This window comes from Paroedura picta, chromosome 1 (genome assembly GCF_049243985.1).
Source record: "Paroedura picta isolate Pp20150507F chromosome 1, Ppicta_v3.0, whole genome shotgun sequence".
Lineage (NCBI taxonomy): Eukaryota > Metazoa > Chordata > Lepidosauria > Squamata > Gekkonidae > Paroedura > Paroedura picta.
The window spans coordinates 61,902,135-61,913,327 of NC_135369.1; the positions used below are offsets into that span (position 1 = coordinate 61,902,135).

At 42.4% G+C, this 11,193-nt stretch overlaps 1 protein-coding gene across 3 annotated transcripts in view; it reads left to right on the forward strand.

The window, feature by feature from the left end:
* DNAH14 (dynein axonemal heavy chain 14) overlaps positions 1-10,637 on the forward strand; it is a 291,965-nt gene extending 281,328 nt beyond the window's left edge. For all 3 annotated transcript variants that reach the window (XM_077340659.1, XM_077340670.1, XM_077340680.1), the window contains 4 exons: positions 1,645-1,772; positions 3,542-3,699; positions 6,519-6,665; positions 10,326-10,637. In XM_077340659.1, coding sequence (XP_077196774.1) covers positions 1,645-1,772; positions 3,542-3,699; positions 6,519-6,665; positions 10,326-10,538 — 646 coding nt within the window. In that variant the 3' untranslated portion in view covers positions 10,539-10,637. The remainder of the gene's footprint in view (positions 1-1,644; positions 1,773-3,541; positions 3,700-6,518; positions 6,666-10,325) is intronic.
* Positions 10,638-11,193: the final 556 nt, after the last annotated feature.

Sequence of the window (11,193 nt, forward strand, 5' to 3'; positions counted from 1 at the left end):
AACGGCGATTTCGGGTCACATGGAAAATGCGGAGGGGGAAGACGCGACGCATACCGGTTATACACGGGGCGGGGCGCGACGGCGGCAAAACCCAGAGTAACCGATTATGCACGCGCCGATCCGGGCGCCGCTTCTGGTTGCGCCCCGCTCACCCGGAAGCTGCGCTTTCTTCCGCGTTTCACTGACGCGGCTTTTTCGGCGGCATGCACCGAAGCTGCAGCCGGTTGCAGCCGGCTCCGTGCGTTATCCGTGATTTTAGTCGCCGCCATTCCACCCCGAATGTGCGCTAAAACCCCCGTGCATAATGGGTCTTGGAGGAGAGCAGGATGCTGTTTCCGTTGGTTGCAGAGGAGAGGGCACGCAGTAATGGGTTTAAACTACAAGTACAACGATAAAGGCTAGATATCAGGGAAAAAATTTTCACAGTCAGAGTAGTTCAGCAGTGGAATAGGCTGCCTAAGGAGGTGGTGAGCTCCCCCTCACTGGCAGTTTTCAAGCAAAGGTTGGATGCACACTTTTCTTGGATGCTTTAGGTTGCTTAGGGCTGATCCTGCATTGAGCAGGGGGTTGGACTAGATGGCCTGTATGGCCCCTTCCAACTCTATGATTCTACTACTATTATTATTATTATTATTATTATTATTATTATTATTATTATTATTATTATTATTATTTCTAGCTCACCACTCCCAAAAGGCTCGTGGCGGGTTACAACATATATAAAAACTACATCAAAATTACTCAATACAGATACCTATCAGATCTGAGCAGTCTTTCATTCAATCTCCAGTGGCATCTTCTTCTTACCCTGGGCTGATAGGGACCTTGGATGCAGCAGTAGACACATTTTTTCATGGGGTGCCAGCACTAAGCCATGTGTCATTGTACCTGCTCAGAGCCATTCCTCTTGTGGCTCTTTTTTCTCCATGTAGCATCAGGGATAAGAAGAACAAGAATTGGTTCTTATATGCCACTTTTCTCAAAGTGGCTTACATTCGCTTTCCTTTCCCCACAACAGACACCCCTGTGAGGTAGGTCAGGCTGAGAGAGAACAGAACAGCTTTATCAGTGCTGTAGTGAGCCCAAGGTCACCCAGCTGGTTGTATGTGGGGGAGTAGGAAATCAAACCCGGCTCGCCAGATTAGAAGTCCTCATTCCCAACCACTACACCAAGCTGGCTCTCAATGAGCATGACTGCATTAGTATACCAGGCGATGCCTCAACCCACCCATTTCTTCACACCTCTAGCTGTGTCCATTCTTCCAAGCTGGATGGGTGGGAGTCTTCCTCTGTGGTGACAGCAACAAGCTAGCCTAGTCTTCTCTCAGAACGGGCATGGCAAGCTACAAAAATCAAGAATGTCCTCCAGACTCTTTAGAGAATATGAATTTATAGTAAGAAATGTGTATTTTAGAGATCTGGATCTGGCCAGTACTAACTTATGCTGTATTATATATATATATTTGCGTACTATATTCCTTTAAATCCTTATGTTTTTGTAGGATTACCTGATACAATGAATAGATATTCCTATTATTACCTAATTAGCTTGGCCATTTAAAATTATTCAACACCCATTTGTTCAGGAGTGAGCTGGCAACTTTGAAATTTAATATTCTTAAGGGTTCACTGTGTTTTCCATAGGCATAACTATTTAGTGACATTTCAGAGGCAAATCAGAACACTGCTTCAGCCTGATCCTGACTCCTTTGGTGACAGCAATCAGGGACATCCCAGTCATTTTTGGCTTCCAGGTTTCTTTTTTCCTCAAGGTACAGAATTCCGCAGGCAATTGCTTATCTATAACCTTCCTTTTAACTTTCCTGCATCTGTCTTATCATGCTAGTTGAAATGTGTGAGTTAATTTTGTTTTTTCCCTTAATACTATTTTATAAAACATGTAGAGAGGTTACTATTAGGGCAGCCATTGTTTAGCGATAGTATGGAGCATATACAATATGTTGATGTGCTGTTTGAAGCAGTTTATGGTTGATAACCAATGAGACTACCCTTCAATATACAGAAGAATACAGGTGCTGATGTCATCCAGCAATAAGGGGAGTGTCAAAACAAGGTGGTGGTGATGTGGAAATCTTCAGCTCAGCCAATCAGGACAGTGGAGGACATAATATCCTATGCTAAATATACATCTCCTCAGATGCCCCCTGAAGGACAACCTTTATAATTTGAGCTTATTCTCAAACTAAAGAGAGTTTTTGTGTTGTTCACAAGTATGGTTTATATACATAAATTGAACATCATCATTATTATTATTGGATTTATTACCCACCACTCCCAGACAAGCTGGCTCGTTGCAGGTTACATACAAAAATACAAACAATAATATAAATTTAAAGCCCCTAATTTAAAGCCCCCATTAAAAACCCCATAAAATTAAGAAAAATATAAAAACCATATGGCGGAAGTAATAACACATTATCTAACAGTCCCCACTAACAGCCAGGGGGCTGGAGAGGGGTGTGACACCTAACCACGCCAATGGACTGGCATGGAAGCATATCTTCCAGGGGGGAGCCCCAGCTGATCTTCTCCTAGCACTAGCCCTGACCTCAACCATAGACCTGACGGAAGAGCTCCTTTTTGCAGGCCCTATGGAAAGCTGAAAGCTCTCCCAGGCCCCACAGCTCCTTGGGGAGCTCATTCCACCAGGTAGGGGCCAGGACCAAAAAGGCCCTGGCACTGGTCAAGGCCAGGTATACTTCTCTGTGGCCAGGAATGACCAACAAGTTGGAACCTGCAGAGCGCAATGCCCTGTGGGGGACATAGGGTGGTAAACAGTCCCTCAGATATGTGGGTCCCAGACTGCAAAAGGCCTTAAAGTTCAAAACCAAATCTTTGAACCTGATCCAGGCTGCAACTGGCAACCACTGCAGCTGCCTCAGCACAGGCTGGACATGGGCCCTCCCAGGTGTGAAAGATAAGTGGCTGCTAGTAATTCTGCGATTTTTTTTTCTTCCCCCTTTTAAAATCCAGCAAACAAAAATGTGTGAAATAATATCACCACACTTTAGTTTTTGTAACACCCATTGTGAATGAGGAAACATGTATCATACTTTCATGTCACAAGTTATTTATTTATTTGATGTTATGTAGGCCAGGAGAAAAAACATAAGTAGACTATTTTCAGTGACAGACATATTTAGTCACATCACATCCTATATAATCATGAACACATTATCTAATTCACTAATTCAATAACTGAATGACAAACCTGATGGCAAATGATGTTACATTTTGGCATTGCCACTCATTTGTTCACTGTGTTGGCTAACAAGGGGAAAGCTTGGTTATGGGTAATAGGCCCAATCATACTTTGTAAGAATTTAGCTGTATTTGACCATAATTAAGGGTATGGGCAATTCACATAATTTAAGCTCATGTGTAGTTAATTCTTAAAGGTGTGATTGGTCAACTGGGCCTAGGAATGGAACACCCATTACCAAGCTTTCCCCTTGCTAGTCCCATATCTTCTGTTACAATGCATAATATAGCACTGATGTGTGACTTTGTATTCTTGCAGGATTTCTTACTGCTGTTCTTCAGAATCATGCTAGGTTGAATAAAATATCTGTAGATTCCCTTACTTTTGTGCATAAAGTTCTTCCATTTACTCAGAACAAAGAACAAGATCTTAGAAGTGCCAAGAAAAAAGAATATATATTAAACAAAGCTTTTCAGGTAAGAAACCAAGAGCTGAAGTTCCATACCGGTTAAAAGAGCTTCTGGTTTGGGCTGTAGGACAAGCTACTCTCTTAGCTTCACTCTTTCCCTCCACAGTAAGGGGATACTACTACTGACTACAAGTACAGGCTAAGAGTATATGTGAGGTACTTCAAATATGTAGGATAGGTACTAAAGTTGTCTCATATATGCATCTGAAACCCCATGCAGAGAAAAAACACCTTAATGAGTTGTCTGGCAAATGTTGTGGGGGAAGGATTAAGCATCCCTCTTGTTCTTCAGTGAAAATTGTCCCTTCCTGCACCTTTAAAAATGGCTTTTCAGTATGTAATCTTATTTACCTTATGTCTACCCTGGCTTTCTCCTCGATGGGAACCTAAAGCAGTTTACATAATCCTTAATTCTTCTTTCCTCCATTTTATTCTCACATAAATCTGTGTGGTAGATTAGCCAGAGAGTATATGATTAGCCCAAGATCACCAACCAAGCTTCCATAGTACAGTGGGGATTAAAACCCAGGTCTCTCAGCTCCTAGTCCAGCACTGTAACCATTACTCTGTACTGTTAATTAGTACGTAATATGTAGTTCCTCTCCAAGGTTTACAAGACTTTACCAAACATTTTCAAATTCTGTTATTGGATTAGCATCCTTCCATCCATTCACACAGTAGCAGCAGAACTGACTCATTGCCGGACTAAATAAAATAACTTTTTATTCAAGTATGCTTTCATGTTAGAATATTAGGGGCACCATGTGGGACCTAAGCAGATGCACCTACTACAAACTCGCCTTTCAGATATAAAGCAAGTGCAGGTTGTGCTGCTGGGCAGTTAAATCACCACTATAAAAGTTTACCATTAAATGTCACATATATAGAATGTGACAATACTGCTGACTTTGTACATGTCAAAATGGTCCAACTGTGCTTCATCACAAATACTTCACATTTTCCTGCACATGTAATAGTTTATGACATTCTTCCCTTTCTGTTAGTGTAATAATACTGACCAATATTAGTACCCTAGTTGAACAGTCTGGGTTCTCAAGAGACTATCATGAGTACCTCAGTCTTCAAATTTGTTCATAATGTGGGCTATAGCAATGGTTCTCAATCCTTAGGACCTGATATCCTCAAATCACTCAGAAAGAACATGGGTCCCCCCAACCCACAATAGTAACAAGAAAACCCCCACTTTTTCCAAAGGAATGTATATGTTTACAGCCATTTTGTTATTATACTTATCATCTACAATAAGCTTTAAGAAAAAAAACAAAATGCAGAAATACCATGGATAATCCCTGAAAGGTAAATGTCAGCAGGAAGCCACACTTCAAACACCATCAATGGTGTTTGGGAGGAAACTAGAATAAATATGGAGTGACCATGGTTATTATTAGCATGCCTTAATGTTCGAACTGAGTAATCTGCACCAGGTAGGGTTTTTATGAAAACCTTGTTTCTTTTCTGGACTGCTTCTGAGCCCTGCCAATGGTACCTGTACCACCACTGGCCAAAAGCATGACAAGTGCCTACTTACCTGATTTTGATACTTTCTCCTGCTATTCTGCATTCAGGTCTCTCATAGAATTGGTAATTCTCTGCTTTTCTTCTGACAGCCAAATTTGGCAATACTTGGTTGTTGTAGGCATTAACTAAGGCTTTTTACACATCAATGTAACTCATTTTTTTATTTTGTATGTCTGCAATTTAACATGCTTATCTTGATCCCACATTTTATTTAATTAAACCAAGGGGCTTTTTGCACGCCTTCAAAATCGCACAATGGTTGCCAATTGGAAACACTATTGATTTGCCATAACGCACGACGTCGTAGACAATCTGCCACACACCTGAAACCAATCTGCAAAAAGCGCTTCCTTGTAGCACTTTCAGGGAAATCCCAAAAAGTGGATTCACCCTCCGGAAAGTGCTACACTCTTGCAACCAATCTGCAACACTAGCGAAAAAGACCTGTGCGTTAACATTGTTGCGGTTTCTTCAAAGTCCCTCCTCCTGAGCCTGTCCTCCAAACTTCCGGCGAAGCGATCGCCATTTTTTTTTCTCCGAGCGAGCGGGGATAAACGCACCAGCGAGCCTCTTTCTGTTTAGAGGCTTCCCTGGCTTCAGTCCTTCACCTTTAGTCACTAAGTACAAACCACAGAAAAGCCCGTTTGCTGATGTATTTTCCCATTAATTTTTACACATTCAGTCAGCCGAAAATCGGGCCCGTGAGAGGGGGGGGGGATTTTTTTTTTTTCACTCGGAGGCACCGTGGCAACGATCAAACGATCAAACGACAGCTCAAACACATTAGGCAGCTGGATGGGTCTCTCCGTTGCAACGAATCTACCCAGATTCGTTACTATGGGTCTGTTGTTTTTTTTAAAAAAACCTTTCTTAAAGGGAAAGGGGCTGTTTGGGAGCATGCTAACAGCTGCCCATTGGCTGCTTGACGGCCAGGGGCGGGACAGCTCGGCAATAGCGCTTCCTTTCTAGCGATTTCTGCCGAGACCGGAAGCCTGTGGGAAACGCTACAAAACGCAACTGGATTCCACCACAAAGGCAGGTATGCATAACGACGAATTCCACTACTTTAAATGGCGATTTTTCATTCAGTGACCAATTTGCAACAAAGATCCCGGTGCGTAAAGCCCCCAAGTATTTATGACTGAAGTTCCCCTTCTAGTGGTGGAGTTTGGTACTACAATTGAGATAACGGTTATTTCGTCCTGGATCCTCAATTGTACCTGTCTGTGTCTCCACATAAATGGATTAAATATCCCATTATAGTTTTTTTTTCATTTATGCTTTTAGGAATCTTCTGCAACAAAATCTGGGGTTATGATTTTTGGATTATACATAGATGGTGCATGCTGGAGTCCCACTAAGGAAGCATTGGAAGAACCTGACTTGCATGCAAGATATTACCCACTACCAGACATGCATTTTTTACCACAACAGGTAACAATATAATGAATCTTAACAAGAACTGAGTGGATACCACTTTACAAATTTCATTTATATCCCAACTTTCTCCCAAATTGGTTTATATCTTTTTCCTGTCCTCCATTTTCTCCTCACAAAAATTGAGGTAGGTTAGATTGAGAGTATGTGACCAAAATCAATCAAAAAGCTTGTAAAGCCGAGTATTTTAAAGTGGGTCTCCCAAATCCTAGTCTGACACTCCAGTCATTACACCGCATTGTATAATTTTGCTATCTTGTACTCTGCTAATTTCCCTCTTACCCAGTTAAGGTTTTATTTATTTGTTCAGTTTATATACTACCCCTCACTGTGACATCTCGGGGCAGTACACATAGAACAAAGAGGACGAGAAAACACATCAAACACAACCACTTGAAACAGAAATATAAGTCATAGATAACCAATGACTAGCAAATATCAATTAACAGCATATAGCAGATGAACAGGGGTGCACCAAGTGTTAGTGCCAGAGTTTACTGGCGATTGGGTCGATCATGGGGGTCCTCATCACTGGTCTTATCTAAAAGGTTGGTGGAAAATCTCTGTTTTGCAGGTCCTATGTAACTGTTTGAATTCCAATAGGGCAGTGGTTCTCAACCTGGGTGTCGGGACCCCTTCGGTGGTAGAACAACCCTTTCACAGGGGTCATGGCAGGCGAGCATCTTGGCCGGGGGGGGGGGGGCGCTGCCACTGTTGCTGCTCCTCCTGCAGTCTCCCACCAGGCACTCCAGGTGGTGGTGCAGTTCAGTGGGACAAGAGGCAGAACTGAACTTGTTACCCTAAAGGTAGCCCATAATGGAAGGCTGCCTCACACAGAGACACCTTCATGCACAGATGCCCATGACTGGACTCTGAGCAGTTTGGTACATGCAGAAACTAGCCTGGCAGGGACTGACTATGGAGTCAGTAGGGCCCCTTAACAAACCTAGGAAGCCAGGCCATGGCGAATGCCATTTTGGGCTGTATCAACAGGGGCATCACATCAAAATCACAAGATGTCATAGTCCCATTGTTTACGGCACTGGTCAGACCACACCTGGAGTACTGTGTGCAGTTCTGAAGGCCTCACCTCAAGAAGGACATAGATAAAATTGAAAGGGTACAGAGGAGAGCGACGAGGATGATCTGGGACCAAGCCCTATGAAGATAGGTTGAGGGACTTGGGAATGTTCAGCCTGGAGAACAGGAGGTTGAAAGGGGACATGATAGCCCTCTTTAAGTATTTGAAAGGTTGTCATTTGGAGGAGGGCAGGATGCTGTTCCCGTTGGCTGCAGAGGAAAGGACACACAGTAATGGGTTTAAACTACAAGTACAATGATATAGGCTAGATATCAGGAAAAAAAAATTCACAGTCAGAGTAGTTCAGCAGTGGAATAGGCTGCCTAAGGAGGTGGTGAGCTCGCCCTCATTGGCAGTCTTCAAGCAAAGGTTGGATACACACTTTTCTTGGATGCTTTAGGATGCTTTGGGCTGATCCTGCGTTGAGCAGGGGGTTGGACTAGATGGCCTCTATGGCCCCTTCCAACTCTATGATTCTATGAAAGGAATATCCCTTCCAGGTACTAACAGCAACTTCTTTTGTCTCTCTTGTCCAGTCTAATTTCTGCCTAGCAGCATCTCTTATCCCCAAATGTCTCCCATTGGACTTTCCCAATCCTTCCTGATTAAACAGTACAGGGCCATTAGCAACACATTAGCCAAGGTATTGATCCACTTGATGAGATTACTCCATACTTCCCAGTCTAGTGACCTCACAGTTCAAACTCACCTATCAGGTACTCATAATATCAGAGATCAATCACCAATTACAGACCTCCTAGTCACTGGAGCTGGCCCGGGAATTTCAAACATTATATCAAGCCTTGTGCACATCCCAAGTGTGTGTGTGTGTGTGTGTTGCTGTTCCCTCCACACCCGGCATCCTGTCGACCCCTGATATCGTCAACCCTGTGTCTTGGCTGCTTGGATCAAAGAAAGGTACAATACCTTGTACTTGTCCCCCTGTAGAACTTAGTGTATGTATGTTTTTGCTTCTGTGTGTGTTTTGAGTGTACCCCAATATTTTCCCCAAATAAATCCCCTGAGTGTAAGCTTAATTGTCTTCTTCATTTAAGAAGGGTTTCTTCCTGTGACAGGACCCCATAAAAATTGGTAGTAAAAGATCTTGTGTTACTCCTGCCTCTTGCTATATTCATGATTCCCCAGCAATTTGGGTAACAAACTGAGAACCCCCCCCCAAAAAAAAACAATTTATATACAATCATGAACAATGGATCTTCACGACATTAGTCTGTTTTGGTTTAATTTCTGTGAAAGAACACTTGCATAATTTTATGGTTGGGGGGTCACCACAACATGAGGAACTGTATTAAAGGGTCACGGCATTAGGAAGGTTGAGAACCACTGCAATAGGGCCTTGATCTTGTTGGGGAGCTCATTCCATCTGGTTGGGGCCATGGATGAAAACCAAGCAAATTTCTTTAGGGCAAGGGATTACCAATCGTTAGAATGAATGGAGCAAGTCACTCTTCCAGTAAAGGCAAGCAGATATTGCGGTACACAGGACCCCGACTGCATATGGTCTTGAAGTAATTTCATATGGGTTAGCATGGCAATAGCATACATTTGAACGCAAGTTGGAATTATATGATAGCTACTAAGGGGCTTTCTATAATATTAAACAAAATGTTTTTGTAAACATTGTAGATACTCAGCATCTTTGAGCTACATCTTTGTCCCGCACAAACAACCCCAGCTTGCCAGGTGAGGAGTCAAAATAGGACTCACCTGCTTCCTTACAGCTTCTGAAATAGCTGTGCAAATTATTTCCTAAGCAAAATTTGCTGCACAGAACCATTTCAACTGACATGACAGTGTTTTTACAGTGCTATGTAGTAAAGGTAAAGGTAAAGGTATCCCCTGTGCAAGCACCGAGTCATGTCTGACCCTTGGGGTGACGCCCTCTAGCATTTTCATGGCAGACTCAATACGGGGTGGTTTGCCAGTGCCTTCCCCAGTCATGACCGTTTACCCCCCAGCAAGCTGGGTACTCATTTTACCAACCTCGGAAGGATGGAAGGCTGAGTCAACCTTGAGCCGGCTGCTGGGATTGAACTCCCAGCCTCATGGGCAAAGCTTTCAGACGGCTGCCTTACCACTCTGCGCCACAAGAGGCTCATGTAGTACTTGTTACCTAATGTGGTGTAATTTGTCTACAACAGCATGGCATGTTGGATATTCCTGCTGTGTGCATTCTTTGTGGCAAGCATGCATTGTTATATTCACCCGTTTCTGGCAGCTGATGTATCTCACTGTATTTATGTTGTGCCACATAATGCACCTATCTTTTGTTGTACTAGAAATTACCTTTGGAGCACTCACTTTCAACATGCTGGGGTTGCAAGCCCAAGGTGAAAGATCAGCCACTCCTTTTGACATGTGCAGTTTACATAGAATTCCCATGTATGCAATAACCCTTTCCATGCAATTTATTCTGCTCGAAAAAGGAACACGAGCTTGTGCTCCAGGTGTTTTGCATTCCTTAGCTCTATGTGAATAGCAAGTGCAATGCTTACTATTCAGAGCTGTGCATTAAAGGGCTGCTTTTAATGCAACAAGTTTTTGTTTTTGTTTAGATTGTGTCCCATCCCAGTTCCTGTAACCTAGATGAAGAAACAGTGTTTCTACTTTATGAATGTCCACTATATCGGACACCTCACAGATCTGGAATACTGTCCACTACAGGCATATCATCTAATTTTGTTACTTCAGTCTATCTACCAACGCTGCTAACTCCCAGCCACTGGATAACAAGAGGAGTAGCACTGCTGTGTCAATTAGATGACTGAGGAATATTGAAAATATATTTACCTTTCAACTGTTTGATGACTTATGTAAACTCTGAATTTATGCTGATAAAATTCAAATACATATTTTTCTTGCTTTACTTTTTCATCTCATTTATCTTATTTAGCAGTACACTATTATAACACTACAATCCCTGCTCACCTTTTCCCCCTTCTCAAATCTATTTCAGATCTTGTGCCACCAATTCCTTACATAGTATTCTTTTCTGAATGAAATGCTCACATTATTGTGCTGACAAAAACTGCTTCTATTCTTCTGTGCACCACTTGAACCTCCAAACTTGCCCTTCTGTTCTCTTCTCTTACCACTGACTTTATAAGGAATGTGCTTTATCATTTTAGATATTCTTTCCTGGACCATTTTCCAAGTCCTACATAAGTGTTGCTGAAACTTTCACGGATTAATTTATGCTTACTAGATTCACCACACTTCCCAGGGAAAAGGCTTCCAAATTAAAACATGTTGGCTTTATTCTTTATGGCTGTGATACCATGAAGCATACATTACAAAAGGCCTCATTAGTATGATCAACGATTTAACTTTCTACTACACATATGTATACTGGTGAACATGCATTGAGCACTTTCCGATATGTATCTGCATCGTAGTATTATTCCTGTAGATGTTCTTTTGCAA